General features: G+C 44.5%; 1 protein-coding gene across 2 annotated transcripts in view; it reads left to right on the top strand.

The window, feature by feature from the left end:
* The window catches only part of RANBP3 (RAN binding protein 3), a 145,632-nt gene that overhangs the window by 99,706 nt on the left and 25,749 nt on the right, over window positions 1-20,177 (top strand). For both annotated transcript variants that reach the window (XM_074977951.1, XM_074977952.1), the window contains 5 exons: window positions 1,811-1,914; window positions 3,615-3,693; window positions 5,256-5,358; window positions 6,354-6,478; window positions 14,691-14,811. In XM_074977951.1, the coding sequence (XP_074834052.1) occupies window positions 1,811-1,914; window positions 3,615-3,693; window positions 5,256-5,358; window positions 6,354-6,478; window positions 14,691-14,811 (532 nt within the window). The remainder of the gene's footprint in view (window positions 1-1,810; window positions 1,915-3,614; window positions 3,694-5,255; window positions 5,359-6,353; window positions 6,479-14,690; window positions 14,812-20,177) is intronic.

The following is a 20,177-nucleotide window of genomic DNA, read 5'->3' as shown; positions in this document are numbered from 1 at the left end:
AAACAATTATTGTACTACTTGAACGTGTCTCTGGTATTAACTTAGGGATCTATGAATTCAGTACATAGGCACTCCTACAGGGATACTGCTTACAGTGAGAAATTTGTTGCAAAGGGAAATACACATTGACCTTTTTGTTAAGAGTGGATAGAGGCAAAGGTATATACTTCGTGTGAGAAAAAGGTCTGATTTGGTATGGTCTCACATGATCGTCTTATCAATAAACTAGACAAATACAACTTAGATATGCCTACGATATGGGTATCCAGCCAGTTATGCACCCACCTTTCTCAGAGAGAAGTTATAGTTTGCAGTCATGCTGGAAGGGTATAATAAGTGAGGTTCCGCAGGGGTCTCTTTGGGACTGGTTCCATTCAATATCAAAGATTTTAGATCTTAGCATAGAGAGTACACTTATTAAATTTGCAGATGTTACCAAGCTGGGAGGGGTTGCAACTGCTTTGGAGGATAGGGCCATAATCCTCAATGATCTTGACAAACTGGAGAAATGGACTGAGGTAAACAGGATGAAGTTTAATAAGGACAAATGCAAAATACTTCACTTAAGAAGGAATAACCAGCTTCTTACATACAGAATGGGAAGTGACTGTCTAGGAAGGAGTACTGCGGAAAGGGATTTGGGGGTCATAGTGGACCACAAGCTAAATAGGTGTCGAGTGCAAAGCTGTTGCAAAAAAAAGCAAACATGATTCTGGGATGCATTAACAGGAGTGTTGTGAGCAAGACATGAGAGGTCATTCTTCTACTCTACTCAGTGCTGATTAGACCTCATTTGGAGTATTGTGTCCAGCTCTGGGCACAACATTTCAGGAGGGATATAGACAAACTGGAGCAAATCCAGAGAAGAGCAGCAAGAATGATTAAACATCTAGAGAACATAAGCTATGAGGAGAGACTGAAATAACTGGACTTGTTTAGTTTAGAAAAGATAAGACTGAGAGGGGACATGATAGCAGTTTTCAAGTGCCTAATAAAGGGTTGCAAGGAGGAGAGGGAAAAATTGTTCTTCTTGGCCTCTGAGGATAGGACAAGGAGCAATGGGCTCAAACTGCTGTAAGGGAGGTTTAGGTTGGCCATGAGGAGAAACTTCCTAACTGTCAGGGTGGTTAAACACTGAAATAGATTGCCTGGGGAGGTCGTGGAATCTCCATCACTGGAGATAATTAACAGCAGGTTAGATAAATATCTATCGGAGATGGTCTAGAGGGTGCTTGGTGCTGCCATGAGGGCAGGGGACTGGATTTGATGACCTCTGGAGGTTCCTTCAAGTTCTAGGCTATCTCTACACTGTTTTGCTTCAGGAAGAAGGGTTCTGTTGAAAACAGAGCTTTTTCCTGAAGGAACCTCACCTACACAGCTGTTTTTGTTTAAGGAGAAGCCTCTTCTGGAAAACTGATTGATTGATTGTGTGAGATTATGCAAATGAAGCATGAAATTTGTAAATCAGTGCTTCCTTTGCATTTTTGATCTCCTTGATTTACATTCCTTCTCCAAAAGGGGAACGCAGCGTAGATGCAGCCCTGGTGTTGTATATCTCATAAAGCTAGAAGGGACCTCAAGAGGTCATAAAATCCAGTCCCCCGCCCTCTGCCCAGGACCAAGCACCATCCCTGACAGATTTTTTTTCATCTATTTGCCGCACACCCCAAAATAGCCGCCTCAAGGATTGTAGTCACAACCCTGGGTTTACAAGGTCAATGCTCAAACCATAAGCTATCCCTCCCGTCATGATTCTATTATCTTGGTTTTGATATGGTTAATTGTGTGTAAATATCAATTTCTGTTGTAGTTGGGAGATGAAAGCGATGAAACAGCTGATGTACAGAGTGCTGGACTTCCAAGCTTGGAAACACCATCAGCAACAAATTACTTTCTCCAGTACATCAGTTCCAAGTAAGACTGCAAATAAATTCAGAGCTTCTTACTTTACTGTAGCCTATGTAGAGCATTAATAGTAGTGATGCTCTTTACCAGAGGCAGGGTTCAGTTTCAACAGGGTTGGTGCTACCTTGTTCTTTAGAGTCCTAGGTTTTTGTTTTTTAAAAAATTCAGTATATTGTTGTTGTTGCAGAGGATAGCTTCAGAAGGTGAGGAGTGTGACAAATACAGCCTGCCTGTGCTCGCAGAGAGCTTGAAACGAATGTGGTACCAGGCATTGCCAAGACCCTCCTCCACTGAAGGAATCAAACATACTCAAAAAGCTGTTCAGGCTTCATGGATCTGATTGCCCAGTGACTGCTAACAACCAGACCACTTTCATCCCTTTTGTTCAGCCATTAACTCCAAGGAAAGTGTGACCTGTGAAGCTGGTTGATAAGCGCAAGTTAGCTAATAGTTTTTGTAAAGGAAAAAGGCATTAGAAGGATGGAATTAGACAAATTCAGGTTAGAAAAAGGTGCAATTTTTTTCTCATCGTTGGAACAACTTGGATGGTGTGGATTCTCCATTTTGAAGTCTTCAGTATTGGATGGCTTTTTGAAAGAAATGCTCTAGTTCAGCTAGAAGTTATGGGCTTGATGCAGGAACCATTGGCTAAAGTCTCTGGCCTGTGTTATTCCAGAAGTCACATAAGGTGATCATATTGTCTCTTCCTGCTTTAAAATCTGTGTGTAATGCTGGAGAGTGTGAAATGTCACATTCATTTTACTGGGCTGCTAATTCAGATCTCGCTCTTGGAGCACACGTTTTTTCATGCACGTGTGATCAGATAGTTGTGAATGTCAGTGTTCATTGCTGTTGCACATGTGCTTTGCGCCCTTGTGTGAAAATAAAGATCCTATCTTTGCAATCTCTGTTACTCAAGATAAAATAAAACCCGTCTACGCTAGTGCAGACTTGCGTTGAGTCAGGCAATATATTGGCATGCACGTGTATGATGCTTACTAGACTTCATCTGTGGCCCTGCGAATCTCATTCAGATCATTCTCAAATCCTGGAACTAATGCTCTTGACTACTGTAAATAGCTGAACACAGCGTCTTCAGGGCCCTACCAAATTTATGGACATGGAAAAACCTGTTATGGACTGTGAAGTCTAGTCTTCCTCTCATGAAACTTCCTCTCCCCATGGTACACACAGCAATCTTGCAATGCTCCTCCCCAACAACTCATTCTTGGGTCAGAACCCCTACACTGTAAAATTTCAGATTTAAATATGAAACTTATACTTTTTAAACCCTGTAAGAATGAAAATGATCAAAATGGGCTTTGAGTTTAATAGGTCACTAAACCTTTTGCTTAGATATGCAGGTATTTTTGATACTGGATAAACTCTTAGGGTACACTTGTTGATGATCACATTTCTGAGTGTAATTTAAACACTGGTATTTGACACTAGTACTCAGAAAAAATCCCCAGTTATGATTAAAATATCTTTTTTATTCTAGGACAGTGTATTTGGGAACTTTAGTCCCCTAAACCAGTTATTGCTGCATTGCTCACTTTTGCATCCTAATTAAATATATTCTTGTGTCATAGTTTTACTTAACAGAAAATTGTAGTTCAAACCAGTGATAATTTCTCTGTTCTTCAAATATTAAAGATTTATGAAAACATCTGTTTGCAGTATATTAATGAGCAAATATTTCTCTCCAGTTTAGAGAACTCTACAAACAATGCAGATTCTTCTAGCAACAAATTTATATTTGGACAGAACATGAGTGAAAGAGTTTTGGTGAGTTTTAGTTGTCTATTAAATGTGATATTTTTTTGAGTATTTTCTATATGGTATGAATGCCTCATGCATGTCTGGTCAGTACTGTTTCTTGGGGCTGCTCATGAGTCTTGAGTGCATTAGTGGCTCCCATCCAAAGACCTAAAAGAGAATGTTCCACCAATTGCCACTTGATTCCTTCTTATTAACCATGTCAGCGAGCTAGAAGAGCATTGTTTGTGTTCCTGACACATTCTCACATGTGAATCACTCTTGTCAATCTATCTTAGTGAACTTTCTGATCGTTAATGCAGGTTGAACCTGTCTAGTCAGCACCCTGGGGATCTGACTGGTGCCAAACAAAAGAATATGCTGGACTGCGGGAAGTCAATATTGTCTCGCTCATTACCAACACTTCCACTGTATCCTGGATTCCTAGAAAACATTTGGGGCAAATTACAGCTAAATAGCAGCACGCGACACTGAGAACCAGGACTGGTGGCCATAAGTAAATTTTATGGGATCCTGGGAAACCTGAGCACACCCATGATGATAAGTGGTTGTCCGGCTACCTAAAACATCCTAGATTATGGATGTTACTGGACAAGAGTGTTCTGGATTAGAGAGATTCAGGGTAGCTTTCTGCCATCTTGTCAGACTTCTCTGTCTTGCATTTAACTGAACAGTTGGCATCAAGGCTGGTTGTTTTCCAACTTGTTTATAAGGCAGAGGCTTTGGGTTTTAAACTTCTAGAGCAGCATTGTGTTAGTCACTGATGACCACACAAGATGTCTGATCATTAAGAAGGCCACAGCCTTGACAGGTAAACTGTCCTTTTCCAGCTGAATTAAAAAGCCATGACTGCCATATGAATTTCTGTTTCTTAGAGCTGTCAATGAAGGTGATTTTTGAATTCATATTACCAGGAGCCCAAATTGTGATGGGTGACCTTCAGCTAAGGTGCCCAGAGCCTCAGTGTTCTAGGAATCTGTATCTCAGTCCCTTGCCACCAGTAACAGTGCAAAAGATTTGACCTGATCTGTGTGCCACTCACAATCCCCAAAATCAAGTGTTTCGGTGACAGCAAAGCTTGCTTCCCTCTTTCAGGGCTGTTTCTTCCCCAGAGAGACATTTGGCACCAGCGCTCTCTGCCTCAGATCTGAGGAGGGAGCAGATGAGTTACATAAGTCTTCCTTGCAAGGGATGCAGGGTCCAACCCATGAGCCATCATTTTGTCTGTTGGAGAAGTGAGCTGTCTTGTTGCCAAAGGCATTCAACGCCCTCAATTTCAACCCCAGCACCACAGAATTAGCAGCAGCTAGTACTAGTCCAGCCAACACTGTTAGGAAGGAGTTCATTCTTTTCTTTCCAGTGCTGTACATCTCTCTCCCGCCCAGCTGGCATGCCTCCTAATTGGGAGTAATGCTACAATTTGTACTAAGGAAACGTGTACTCCATGGGGGACACCAGATACTGGTACTTCTATAAAATTACCAAAGATGGAAGACTGCCTCAATAATCACATTAGTACTCTTGTTTTTGCAAATCCAGAAGTTCATCTATTTTGCCTCATGTCCCTACAGAGCCCACCAAAATCAAATGAAGCTTGTACAGAAAGTAGCAAGGAAAATGCTGCTGCAGAATCAGGCTCTGAACCTTCTTCACAGGAGGCCACACCAGAGAAAGGTGAATAGTGGCTTTTTTTTAGAACTAGTTCTATGAAAAATAATAGTCTGTTACTGCTTGTATTATGCCTAATGCTTTTTAATTGCTTTCAGTTGTTGTTTTATTTACCGTATTAATATATAAAATCTCCTTTCCAGCCAACATTTTTTTTAAAAAGTGGAAGGGGGTGTTCCTTGATCCCCTGAAGGTTGGGAATGGGGGCGGGGGTTAACTGCCTGGATAGCTCTAGCACTGCTGGGCTACTCTTGTTCCCTGCCTGTGAATTAGGAGTGTGAAGGTGGCAGGAATTCGGATGGTGTGTTGTCAGCCCTCTTTTGATATCAGAAGATTGGTGGCAAGGAATTATTTTTATTCTGTTCTGTATTTGCTGGATGTAACAAACTGAAAATAAGTAGGCAGAGTTTTTGCTATTACAATTGCGTGCTCCAGAAATATTTTTTTTAAAAAAAGCCTTTATTGAGGTAATATCTAAAACTAAAACAATGTACTCAAATTAGTGGTGTTCACTAACCCTATGAAAGAGTCAGTTTTGTACGGGTCATGTAGGAGCTATGGGAATTCAGGTGTAAGTTGCCAGTGAGGAGCCAGTCAGAGACGTTAAAGGGCTACATTTTCAAATGTGAGCAGTGGAGACACTAATGTTATACCAATAGAGGTTTTGCCAATTTGCACAATTCTCTTAGATATACTCGGTTAATCCGTGGAGCTGATTTTCATTTACCAGTATTTAAGATGAGGAAATATCCCTGAAAAGACAAAGCTGCTTTCCTCAAACTTCATGTCCATTTCTAGATCCTGATAAAAGCACAGTTGGTTACACACTGAAAACCTGGCAGGCTGACTGTTGAAGAAGACAGTTATACTCTAGGCGAGAAACATTAATTGGTAGTTTATCCAAGTAAATTGTAGGCTCTGCCTACGTGCACATGAGCATACATATGTACAGCATGGATTCATGACTAGTTCCCAAAATAAACTTGTAAAATGTTGTTCAGCTAATAATATTTCAGAATCACTGGCAGAGTCTGCAGCAGCCTATACTAAAGCTACAGCAAAGAAGTGCTTACTGGAGAAGGTAGAGGTGATCACTGGGGAGGAGGCAGAAAGCAATGTGCTACAGGTAAGAAAATTGGTTACACAGTATGAGCTTCAGCCTTGTTGGAATTCTTATGATGATCCAGCTGTATTCATTCCATAATAATTGCTTGCCATTTTCCATTCAGGCTCTTGCAACTCTGTCATAGCACCATCCTCTATATGGTTTTCTGTGATACTTTAATTGAAGCTCTCAATTATATGTGCCCCACTCATGCATCTGATGAAGTGGGTCTTTGCCCACAAAAGCTTGTGCTCCAAAATATCTGTTAGTCTATAAGGTGCCACAGGACTTCCTGTTGTTTTTGAAAATACAGACTAACATGTCTACTACCTCTTTGATGATTGAGACCAGTTGTTTTTGTTGAAATACTTAAGAGAAACCTCAGCAACTAAGACACAATTTAATGAACTATGGTTAGATTTCAGGATACAAACAAAGTAAAATTCCTTTGCAAATCTTAAAGTATGCCTTCTCTAATCTGTTCTCTGCCTACCAAATCATGGAATCTTTAGTATATGTCTGCAGTACTAATTAATACTTCAGACTAGATGATGCCTTCTAGCCTTATCTCTGCAAAACATAGGCTATAGAACATCAGTGCAGCCTGCCTCAAGCCCATCACTTCTATTTGAGCAATAGGATATCTTTTGGGAAGACATTGGTTCTTGATTTAAAGGGTTCTAGTGACAGTAAGTTCACCCCCTGGCTATTTTATTTCTAGTCTTTTTTTTCTCCTTCCTGCCAAAGAGCATGAAATTTCTTCCTCAAATAAATACTTGTAAAATGCGATCAATGCATTTTTAATTTCCTGTTGAATAACTAAATATATGAGCTCTCTGTCTTCCTCTGTAAGTCAGGTGGCTCAATATAGCAGCTCTATGCAGATTGGATACTCCTCTCCGGGGAGCTTCATTAGGTATGTTGGCAAGAGAGCGTCTTCTGCTGATGCAGTAGTGCCCACCCTGGTGCTTTAGTTATTGTAACTTGTCATTCAGAGGGTTGTTTTTTTCATTTTTGTTTTAATTTTTTAATACTCCCTGAACAGCATAAGTGACACCAACAAAAGTGCTAGTGCATAGCCTAAATCAAACTTCAGTGCAACCCCCCTTTTGAAAAGAAAACACAAATTACTGCGTGACCTTACGTGGAGTGAAGTCATAACCCGGTCCCTGCCACCCTAGGCACGATGTTGGGTGGCAGTGGGAGGGATGAGAGACTAGTCTGAGCTCCATTGCCCAGGGCTGAAACCTACATCAAAACCATCACTTCTGTTTAAGCTATAGTGGGCCTTGGGCTTGTGTTTTACGCCTCAGCAAGTCTAACACTGGTGCTGGTAACTTGTTAAAACAGGTCCATGATCTACAGTTTGGGACCTGATGAACTACTGTTACCAGTCTCACAATCTGAGCCACCTTCTAGAGAGTGAATGCGCTCCCCAAGATTCCTCTCCACTTCCATAGCCTTCCTTAAGAATGTCCTAGTTGCAGAAATAGATAACTGCAAGTTGGCCATTCATTCTGTCCCCCTGCTTAGTGTCATCTGGATTTAAATCTGTAAATCTTCTCTTCCTGCTTCAAACAAATAGTAAGTTGAACAACACTGAAGAAGCCCATCCTGGCTGCATCAGGTGTGCCTCGCTACCACTCAGTATCCTGCCTTACTTTCTTGAACAGACTCCAAGAAGCCCTTTCAAGCTTTGTGAGGAGTTAGCTGCTGTAGTGCAAGTCTCCCCTGATTGAAGATACTTATCTAAAACTGGTCAGGCCATTTTGCAGCTGAGGTTTGTTTCTAGACTCCTTTCAGAATGTCCATATTTTTCGGTATCTAGGTTGGTAAGGAGACTGCATCCCATCCCAACCTGGTGTCGGTAATGCATGCCTTTTCGCTGAAGTTCAGCAATAGTACCAGGTTGCTGGGGTGAGATCAAGCCTATTCTTTGCTCGCTAAAATGATTCCCTGTACAGTATCATGTTAGATGTATTTGTTTCTGTTATCTTCAAGGTACTTAATCTAGTTTTTGTATATCTGAAAGTTCTGTGACTAGTACCATAGTTAATAGTTCGAGGACAGCAGTGTCCAACAGGAATTAAAAGATTACCACACTTGTGGCTGTCATCTTGCCATAGAATCATAGAACACTAGAAATGGAAGGGACCTCGAGAGGTCATCAGGTCCAGTCCCCTATCCTCACAACAGGACCAAGTACCATCTAGACCATCCCCAACAGAAGTCTATCTAACCTGCTCTTAAGTATCTCCAGTGATGGAAATTCCACAGCCTCCCTAGGTAATGTATGCCAGTGTTTAACCACCCTGACAGTTAGGAAGTTTTTTTCCCAATGTCCAACCTAAACCTCCCTTACTGCAGTTTAAGCCCATATTCATCATGTTATATTATTAATTCCATGTGTATATAAATGCCCTCCCCCATCCTCCAGAGCTGGGCACTCCCACCCCTGCCCACCCCCTCGCTCTAAATAAATGCCCTCCCCCAGAGCCAGGCACCTCCAACCCCCTTGTTCTAATTCAATGCCAGTGATTCACCACAGTCGCAGATGGAGAGGCCACCATGTGCTGCTCGCAGCAAGCAGTGGGGGGGGTGTGCATGGAGCAGGTGGACAGCACTCCCTACACGCAGCTCTAAGTGTAGCTCCTCCTGAGACTTCAAGAGCTGCAGGTTGGCCACCCCCATATTTGCCACGACACAGTGTCCTATTTGCCACATGTGGCGAGGTGGCAAACATATTGGACACCACAGATCTAGGACAATAGACCTGTTTGTTGAATGGGTAAAGCTCATCTATGAGAAGTCGGCAAAAACTCTTTCCCCGTCTGAGGCTGTGGTATGAACTTCAAGTTGCCTTTCCTAATCAGACAAAGTCCGCGGCATACAGATTTTTTTTTTTTAAATTCTTGCTTTTAAAAGATATGACTTAGTATATTTTGAGGGCTTTAGTTGCCAGAGAATACAAAACTTTTAGTTCTTTGAGAGTTGTTCCCATGGATACTCCACTCCAGGCCTTGGTGCATCCCTGTGTCTTTGCACGGAGGTTTTTGCAGCCGTGTTCCTCTGGATTGCACGATGCACAAGTGCACATGCACAAGCCTATCTCTCCTGTCCCATCTCATGCGGACACATCCCAACCCCATATAAAGAGCTGTGCGCGAGACTTAGAGCCTTCAGTTCCCATCTACCATCCCTGGCTGGAGGCAGAGGGCAGCAGTTGTACTGTCAGCACTCCTCACAGTTTTATAGTTCGTAAGAACAGTTTTATCAGTTAGTTATTTACTGTTGCAAGAAGAAAAGAAAAAGGGAAAAGTGGAAAACCTGCTTCAGCCATTTTTGGCAGCTTCCGTTGAAATGCCTGACTCCCTGGGCTTCAAGAGGTGTGCTTCCTGCAAGAAGGCTGTGCCCATCTCTGATGGACACAGTCAGTGTCTCTGCTGTTTGTTCGAGGAGCATATCCTCAGAAGTGTGCCCACTGTTCCAAAATGCAATCCAGGGCGCTCAAAGAGGTTGAGACTCCTGATAATGGATAAGTCTCTCTGACTAGCCTCTGACCCAGGACAGGGGGCATGCTCAGCAGAACGGTGTCCTTGCAAGGTCCCCAAAGCTGCTAAAAGCAGCAGGCACCTTTGCCACAGAGAACGCATAAGAGGAAAAAAAAAATGCTCTCAACAAGATCTCTGCCACCCCCATAGATAAAGTGTGAGCTCTGTCAGTGCTCCGGGCACCTCAAGCAGCATCGGTGCCGAAGCTGATGCAGCCACCCTCTCTTGCTGTCTCGTCACTGGCAGCCAGTCTGCTCTCAGTGCAATGGCATGGTGCCAAGGCAAGCGTTCATCACTCCCAGCCTGCAAGGCACTCTGCAGCTCTGCCAGCTCAGGTTACAGTTCCACAGCTGGCCACACCACAGGTTTATACTCAGCACAGAGAGTTTCAAGTCTCCTCGGTGTCAGGCTCCCTCTGGCTTGCGGCACCCCTCTCATCTACCTCAGAGGCACGGCACCAGGGCTGTTCACAAGAGACTTCCCCCTTTTCCTCAGAGGAGGATGCAGGCTTTCCTCCTCACTGCTTGCCTCCCTCAAGAGCTCATAGAACTGACAAACAGCCTGCATACTAGCCCTGTTACAACAACCTGCTTCAGTGGTGTGAACACCCATCAGGGCCACCGCCCCCACCACTCTGGGGTCCCTGGCCGTATTGTAGCCCATGGGGCACCACCACATCTTACAGCAAATGACAGGGCTCCCCTCACAGGAGCACTGTCAAATCTCCATGATTACCCCTACAGCCCCCTGAGCCAGAATGAGACTTACCTGTTGCTGATCTCCCGGAGGACATACTGGATGACATGTCTTCTCAACCTAATGAGGCTGTTCCACCCTCACTGCTACACACAGTGGATAATTACACCCATTTTCAAGACCTGTTTAAATGGAGGTGTCAAAAACCCAGCACAAGTTGACTAATATACTACAGCCACCCGCCTTGACTAAGGTTGCTTTACCCATTAATGCAGCGATTCTAAACCCAGCAAAATCAGTGTGGGAGACACCAGCTGTAGCAGTGCCCACAGGCAGGAAATCTGATCGCAAGTACTGTGTGCCTCCTAGGGGCTCAGAATATCTCACCCATCCTGTCCCAACCTCTGGTGGTGGAGGCAGCAAATCAAAGGACCAAAACAGCAACAGTCTAGTGCAGCAGATAAAGATAATAAGAGACTGGATACCTTTGGCCACAAAGTTTATTCTTCAGCCACACACAAATTTAGGGTTGCAAATTACTCTGCTCTACTTGCCAAATATGATCACAAAAACTGTGCAAAGTTTACAGGCTTTATTAAAGATCTTCCAGAGGACAAAAGACAGCAATTTCAAGTCCTCATCACAGGGGAACAAACTATTGCATGCACTGCACTCTAAGCAGCTCTTGATATTGCGGCTGCAGCTCCTCAAACCACAGGCACTGCAATAGCTATGAGACAGGCCTCCTGGTGCAACTCCTTCCCTAAAGAGATTAAGAGCACAGGGGAAGGTGTCCCTTTCGACACCAAAAAGCTTTTTGCAGAGAAGACCAATGACATGCTTCACTCCATGAAGGTGTCTCAAGCCACTCTGCAATCTTTGGGTATGCAGACGCCTGCCACAAAAAAAGCCAGTTTAGGTACCAGCCATACCAGAGAAAGATACTTGTATTATTCTCAACAGCCACGCTCACGTGATCAATGACAAGTGATACAGACAGAGGCTGCACTGTTGTCGACCACCGTCAACCCCAGTACCACAACCCTCATCCTTGGCCAAGCACATTTGAAGTTTTGTTCAAGGGTGCAGAAGATCTCTCCCATTCTCTAGCACAATCAACCCTCCATCTGCTTTCACCCCTTCTATCATGATGGCTCGCAATTACCACCGACAAATGGGCATCAGAGATAATCGGATCTTGCTACATTATCCTCTTTTTCATTGCCCCTTACCCACCCTCCTTCCCCATCCTTTTCCAATGTTTGAGCCTGTAAATAAACACACGGAAATGAATAACACAACCTACACAGCTTCTGGAATTCATCAGAGTTCACCTTGATGCCACAACAGCTGCTGCCTCCCTCCTGCACCATCACTTCCAGGCCATCACCAAACTTGTAACCTCTTTACGAACTGCTGCACAAACCACAGCACAGCAATGCCTACAGCTACTAGGCCACATGACTGCATGCACCTGTGTGGTCAAACATGCATGACTACACATGCAAAGTCTGGAAGATTGGCTTGCTGCTGTTTACAAGCCACACGAACATACATTGACATTACCAATCACAGTTCCTTCCAAGATGAAAGACTGTCATTTGGTGGACACAACCCAGAAACCTATGCTCGGGAATCCCATTCATTCAGGATCCACGTGCGCATATTGTTTCCAAGGATGTCTCCCTCACACAGGGGGGAGCTCACTTACGATGTCATACGGCACAGGGTCTCCAGTCCATGACTGAGTGGAACCTTCACGTAAATGTACTGGAACTCCGTGCAGTCCAATACGCTTGCCTCTATTTCCTTCCATGCATCGTAGACACTACAGTTGGGGTTCCCACAGCCAATACACCATGCATGTTTTATATAAACAGGCAGGACGGTGCTCACTCCTCCTTTCTCTGCGCCAGGGTCATCAAGCTGTGGAACTGGTGTATCCACCACAGTATTCACCTCTCTGCCTCATATGTGCCTGGCTCCCTGAACACAACAGCAGACAAACTTACCAGACGATTCCCCATGGACCATGAGTGGGAATTGAACAGTGAGATCCTGCTTACCATATTTGACAGTGGGGTTACCCAAACCTAGACCTCATTGCCACAGGCAGGAACAAGAAATGTATGAAATATTGTTCAAGGGTGGGCCTATGCAAGAGCCCTTCTCCTTGACTGGCATGCATGCTGGTCCTGTGCCTTCCCACCTACATCCGTCCTGCACAGGGCATGACACGTCCTTCTCAGTTGAGCAACAGTAATCTTAATAGCCCCAGCATGGTCCAGACACGGTACTGTTACCTCTTCCAGATGTCCATCTGCCTCCCTATCACACTGTCCCCCGTTGACAATCTGCTTGCACAACAACAGGGCAAACTACGACACCCAAACATCTGGATGCTTTTGCTCAGGGCATGGCTCCTGTCTGGCTCTCAGACTCAGAGCTATTGTGCTTGTCCCAAGTCCAGAATGTCCTACTACAATGCAGAAGATCATCTACTTGTACAACTTACACACACAAATGGAACAGGTTTAAGGCCTGGTGCACTGCAAAACAATTCGATCCAAGAGTGGCACTGCTTCCTTCTGTCCTAGACAATATCCCTTAGTTAAAACAAACTGGCCTTTCACTCAGTTCCATTAGGGTACCTTAGCCGCTATCGCTGCATTCCATGTCAAAGTAGACAGTGACACTGTTTACTTACCCTATTACTAAGCACTTCTTAAAGGGTGTCGCCACTCTCTACCCCCTCCACCTCCCTAGTCCTCACAACTCTAACTCCAAAATCATTAGAGCCACTAGCCCGCTGCCCGTTATTGCACCTGTCTATGAAAGTCTTATGCCTAGTGGCGATCACTTTCGCCAGACGTGTGGAAGAGCTGGGAGCACTTATGGGAACCGACCCATGCACTGTATTTTTCTAGGATACAGTTACTGTGAGAACCCACCCCAAGTTCTCCCCTAAGGTTTGCACATTTTTTTCACATTAACCAACCCCTGCATCTCCCAGTATTCATCCCAAAACCACATACCAGTGCATTACAATCCACCTTGTACACTCTGTGTCAGGTGAGCATTGGCATTCTATTTCGAAAGAACGAAGCCATTCCAGGCCCCAGCAAAACTTTTTGTTTCAATAGCGGAACATTCGAGGGCAACCCAACAGCCACACAAAGGTTCTCTAATTGAATTTCAGGATGCATCAGACTCTGCCACCAACTACAAGGAGTGTAGCCACCACAGCCCCAGTGTGCACACTCCACCAGAGTAGTGGCCATTTCAGTAGCAGTGGCAGTGACATGGACATCCCAATGTACTTTCACCCATCACTATGCCATCATCAGAACATCTCAGATGGATGCGTCCCTGGAGACAACGGTACTCTAAACAGTTGTTCCACCAACTCCAAAGTCCCTCCCATCCTAAGGGATACTACTACTAAGTTGGTTGAAGTGGAGCACCCATGGGGACAACTCTTGAAGAAGAAATGAAGGTTACCTACCTGTGCAGTAACTGAGGCTCTTTGAGATGAGTGTCCTTGTGGGTGCTCCACTGCCCTGCCTCCTACTCTCTACTTTGGAGTTCAGTTGGTCCATGGTAGAAAGGGACCTGAAGGCTCAGAGTTCAGCACACAGCTCTTTAAATGGAGAGGAGTGAGAGACAGGGTTGCACATGTGCGACCTGCAGGGACACTGCTTCAAAAATCTCTCCATACAAAGGCACAGGGATGCACCAACTCCTGGAGTGGCACTCCCATGGGGACGCTCATCTCGAAGAACCTCAGTTACAGCACAGGTAAGCAACCTTCATTTTCCAGATTATCAATTCAGCACTTTCTCGAAGCATGAAATTTCACTTTAGTGAATACTTGAAATCTATTCAAATACAGAGTGGCAGATTTTGATTCTGTAGTCATGATGTATTGTGTAATTATAGCCAGTCATTAAAGACTTTCAACAAGAAGGCATCTCTTTTTGTTCCAGATACAATGCAAGTTGTTTGTGTTTGATAAGAACTCTCAGTCTTGGGTGGAAAGAGGTAGAGGACTTCTGAGACTCAATGATATGGCATCAACAGATGATGGAACGTTACAATCTCGGCTGGGTAAGATGAGCTGTGAAAAGTGAAGTGTTGGGATGATATCCAGTGGTGTTACCACAAAATACTTCCTTGGTGGTTGGAGACATCCATTTTGCATTATTGTGTCTAATAATCACAGTTTAAAAAAAAAAATCATGTCAGTTTCCCAGAATGGTCCTTCACTGCAATCTAAACTTTAATATGTAGATCAGAGTGTCTCTGAAAATACCAGTTCATCCACTGTGAAATTCCTATGTAAAGCAGTTGATTTGACGGAATCCTTCAAGCCGACCTGGTGGACAGCTGCACCATACAGTCTGCTTCCAGGACCAAAGACTCCAGCTTTCTTGAATCCATGGCTCCATGGCAACCCTGCCACACAGTCTGCTTCCAGAGGACTCCCAGTCTACTAGGGCTTGTAACTCCTGGGCAGCCCTATTATACCTGGGTTTCCAGATTTCCTGCTGTATAGCCTTAAGAACTACAAAGCTCTGGAGACTCTCCGGGCTTCCAGGCTTACTGGTGCAGGAACCTAAACTGGAAAGCTAGGATTGGCTCATGGGATCTGTATCTCTAGGGCAGACCAGCCATTCGGACTGTTCCAGTGCTTCAGACTCCTGGGACAGCCATCTCCCTGCTCCAGGCAGCTTACGTGGCAGGGCTGCCTCAGAGGTGCAGATCCTGGAAATCTTGGCAGGTGCCGAGCGTAGTTGAGAGTGTCCGTTTCATTCAACGAGACAGTGTGTGTCACTTGTCTCTCTCACCAATGTAATTGGATCCAACTGAAAATGTCTCACCTCTCTTTGTTGTCTAGGAACTATAAACTGGTTTCAGGGAGAAAATTACATTTCCGAAACCTCATGTGGTGGTCTTGCTGAAACAGATGTTTTTTGGGAATTTCTAGTTAGCTATGAGACAGAAATCCTGAGTGTTTTGACAGCTCTAGTGCAGAGGGTGTGGTGCAGTGATCATCAAGCTGCTGGTTATTCCGTTGCAGGAAGTCCATTTCTAAGCTTTGTCTACGCTACCACGTTTTGTCAACTAAACTTATGTCAGTATTGAAAAGGCGACACAAAAATGGGAAAAGGACTGTTCACATTAGCCCTCTCTGGTGACAGATCATATGCACAATGGAGGCACCATCATTGACACTGAGCAAAGCACTGTGGGTATGTATCCCGCAGTGAAGGGTGACTATTGTGGAAAGGCAGAGCAGAATGTGGTGCATCTTGGGACTGTGCAGAATGTCCTATCACACATTGCTTTCTGTGTCAGCTCCTACACTGGGTCCTGGCTTTCTTGTGCACCATTTTTTTCAGTGGCCATTCTTTGATATGCACCCCAGCATCTATACTTAGAAGAGTTGTATCCAACGCTTCTCTCATGTGCTCTGTTAAGCCCCCTGACGACATTATGCGCAGCAGTGCAGTTAATAGTTAAGCCAACATCTGCACTCTGAGATAAATTTGATTTTGTAACACGGTTTTATAAATTTGAGTTTGAGTATCCTCATCTCCTCAAAAAGTCAACTTAGTGCTGTCGCACTACATTGCCAAAGAATGACTTGCAGCAGTGCATTGTGCAAACCTATCGCACAGTTCTCTCAGCCCCAAAGCATTCTGTTTTTTTCTGTAGTGCAGTATGGGAAAAAAATGCCCTGCAGGTGGCTGTGGGCATGCGATGTCATCTTACCACATTGCATTGCCCTCACTCCCCTCCCATGGAAAGCAAATGGCCATTTTTCCAGAAGGAAAAGTAGGGAATCACAGTGTGTGCGTGCTCTGTGATCACCCAGGTGACTATGCCATGTCAACTCGTCCCTCAGCTACTTTTCCCCCCTTGAAAACAAAGTGCACTATGACCTGTTTTAAGGAAGACATTTGATGAGGAATTTGCAAAAAGAAATGAAGGTTGGAAAGAAAGCATCAACAAAGATCACCGAATTAACTGAAATATCTTGCTTTTATAAACTATCAAAGATTTTACAAAAAACAGATGAAACATCATCTCTGAAAATATTACAAGATTGATACTTTTTTTTTTTTTTTTCTGTCATTTACTAAAGCTTTTGAGGAAAAGCAAGGGTGCTCATTTAAACACATCTTGGTTCCATGAGAGTTACTGGTTGAAAGAAAGCTGTGGACTAACTGTTAATCCAACTTAAAATCACATGCTGCAGATTCACTGGTTGAATTGCAAATAATGATGGAAGCAATTCAGTTTGCTGAAAATAAAAATGCTTTCTTGAAACAGAGCCAACTTTCCAAAGCTTGCTTTGGCACAATGGTTCATGCCATAGGGAGGGGGTGTAAGCTGTGGGAGCAGTTGACGTGTGCCTCCTGGGACTTTCTTCAGGGGTGGTGGGGGAGCAGCCCCAAATATCATTGACCGTGGCGGCCTGGTACCCCACATACATTGATGGTTGGGGGTTGTAGCTGAGGGACCAGTTGACTAGGTTCCTTCAGGGGACAGGTCCCTTCAGGGGCTTTCTCCTGCAGGGGGAGCCATCCCTGAATATCATTGACAATGGGGGTCAGCCCCCCCGCCCCCCCATACATTGATGGGTTGTAGCTGAGGGATCACTTTACGTGGTCCCTTCGGGGGCTCTCTGCCAGCCCCCTGGTGCTTGCTGCCCCACCGAAAACATAGCAAAGACCAAGCTCCCCGACTTGTGTTGCCTGTGAGGGAGCATCCAGCCCCAGAAACATTCCTGTTGGCATGGTGCAGGCTCCAGCCCCTGAAAATCTTTCCTGTCTTTGAAGCCTTCACAGCATGACAGCCAGGACATAGTGCTGTCTGGAAGCATGGTTTGTACTGTACTGCAGGCACTTGCCTTTTTGGGTTGGGGCTATCTAGGTGATGTGGTTGGGTGGGGGATAGACCCCTGACTGCATGATGCCTACTGGGGAGGAGAGGGGCTGCCCCTGTACAAATGTGAACCACAGAGCCTCTCATACGAACATACATGGTGTGGTGAGGCGGGGGCTGGCGCCAGCATTGAAAAAAATCTCGGCCTTTCCTGCTATATCCTGTGCAGGGAAGAAGCCATTGCCCCATGCTGGGACTACATTTTCATGGCTAGATGTGATTGCAGTGCTGATCATAAAGAAATGAATTCAAAATGGGCCCAGGTGCCCACTTCAGTTTCCCGGGCTTAATGTGCCGAATTCAAATTCTCAGGCTTCCTGTTACCTACTTCCTGCACATGTGGAGAGTAGCAGAGATGGGAGTGGCCAGAGCGGACAACCATGAGGCATTGTGGAATACATATATGGGACAGCTCTAAAGGCCAATAAAGCTGATTTAAACAAATGCCATTTCCACACTAGTATTAATCCAGCCTTTCAAATTTGAACTCGACGCTACGCCAGCTCACATGGCTGGTGGAATAATATTGACTGTAGTGCTCCCTAAAATTGACCTAATGGTGTTCACAGTGAAGACAGTGACGCTGTGAAATTCAACTGCCTTAAAATCAACTTTATCATGTAGTGTAGACATAGTCTGTTACTGATTTGAGGAAGACACACAAGTATCCAACATTCTGCATGATATGGATAGCAGCAACTTTACATTGCTTTTGGCATTCACAGAGAAGCTGCATAGGGTAGACTGTTGCTTTTGGGCTAGGGAGCCCCGAATGGTGGAATCTCATTGTTATGCAAGTGTGAGATGAAGAGCAGTGACTACAGAACTTTCAGATGTGGAAAGCTACCTTGTAGGGTCTGTGCTGAGCTGGCCCCAGACCTGCAGCTCAAGGACACCAGAATGAGAGCTGCCTTCTGGTTAGAAAAGTACATGGCAATCGCTTTTCGGAAGCTGGCATCTCCAGACTGCTACTGGTTACTGCAAATCAGCGGATTGGGGAAATTGGCCATTGGGGCTGCAAAAATGCAAATCGCCTCCTGATATGAAGTACAGTGACTTGTGGGTGCAGTAGTGGGTGGCTTTGGAGAGATGTTTTTCTCTAACTGTGGAGGGAAGATGGATGGCATACACAGTCCAACTTTAGGACCAGAACACCTTACATCAGAGTACGTTAATTAGAAATGTACTTCTCCATGGTGTTGTGGATGTTTGTTGATCATTGTGGATGTTTCCCTGAAAGGGTGATCTGGAAAGGTGCATGATGCACACACCTTCAGGAACGCCATCTCATACAGAAAGATGCAAGTGGGGAGTTTCTTTCCGGATCACAGGATCAGAGTGGTGGGTGTGGAAATCCCCATAGTGATCGTGGGAGACCCAGTTTACCCCTTACGTGGGACACCTGGACAGCATAAGGAGCATTTCAACAACAGGCTGAGCAGGTGTCTAATGACAGTTCAATGTGCCTTGGTCGATTAAAGGTGCACTAGTGTTGCCTTTATGGTCAGCTGGACCTTAATGAGGGTAATGTTTCCATGATGATTGTTGTTTGGTACGTTTTGCATAATCTGTGACTCTAAGGGTGACATGTTTTCTCAGGGATAGACCACTGAGGCAGAGCGCTTCACTGCTCAGTTTCAACAGCTAGCGACTAAGGCTGTCAGATAAGCCAAGGTAGTGACAATTGAACTTTGGGAGTCTTTGAGGAAGCACTTTTACACTGAGCAGCTGCAGTATGTATCTGTGTCATAGTTGCCTTAGCGATACATTCCATGTATTTTTCTGAGGAAAAAATTCCTATTGACATTTTAGGCAGAATATCCCAGTAAGAAAATTATTTAAATGCTTGTACATGTAGTAATAGTGATTGCAATGTGAATTTGTAGAAAACAGCAAAGATTTGCCATTACAAAACTCTGCCTTTGTTGATCAAGAAACAGCACATTCACCGAAATACATATGTTTACGCGGAAGTGGGGTACTGGAAAGGGCAGAGCCTCACAACTTGGTGTAGGTCCACCTATCATTGTAAAAGTTGTCTGGGGGCGGGGGGGGAGTGAAGAGGAAAGCAATGAGTCCCAGAAACTGGAAAGGAATGTGTGGGCAGAGTGAGGCTGATGCATGGTAAAGAATCGTGCATATGAAGCAGTGGAGGTTAATCCTGGATCTGCTTGCTTTGCATATTATTAAAGACTTGAGCATCTCTGTTTGCACCATTGTTACTTTTATCATTTGTTCTGTTGCATCCCTGGCAAACGCTTGGTTCTCTTTTTGTCTTGCCTTTTGGCTTCCCAAAATTCCTTACGTTTTCTGTGTACTAGAGCACTGCGGTACCTTCTGGAATGTCGTCTTTGCTGCATCTTGGCGGCTTTCTTACCTGCCAGAGATGGTCAGCAGGCATGTCTGGGGCTGCATCTGGTGAAGCACAGGGAACAATGCACAAAAGAGGGCTTGTTAAATTCAAGCACAGCATTGAAAAATTTCAGTTATGTGCATTTTTTTCAACATACCAATCACTTTCT

Source organism: Carettochelys insculpta, chromosome 27 (assembly GCF_033958435.1).
Source record: "Carettochelys insculpta isolate YL-2023 chromosome 27, ASM3395843v1, whole genome shotgun sequence".
Taxonomy (NCBI): Eukaryota; Metazoa; Chordata; order Testudines; family Carettochelyidae; genus Carettochelys; species Carettochelys insculpta.
This window is presented reverse-complemented; position numbering and strand designations above follow the sequence as displayed.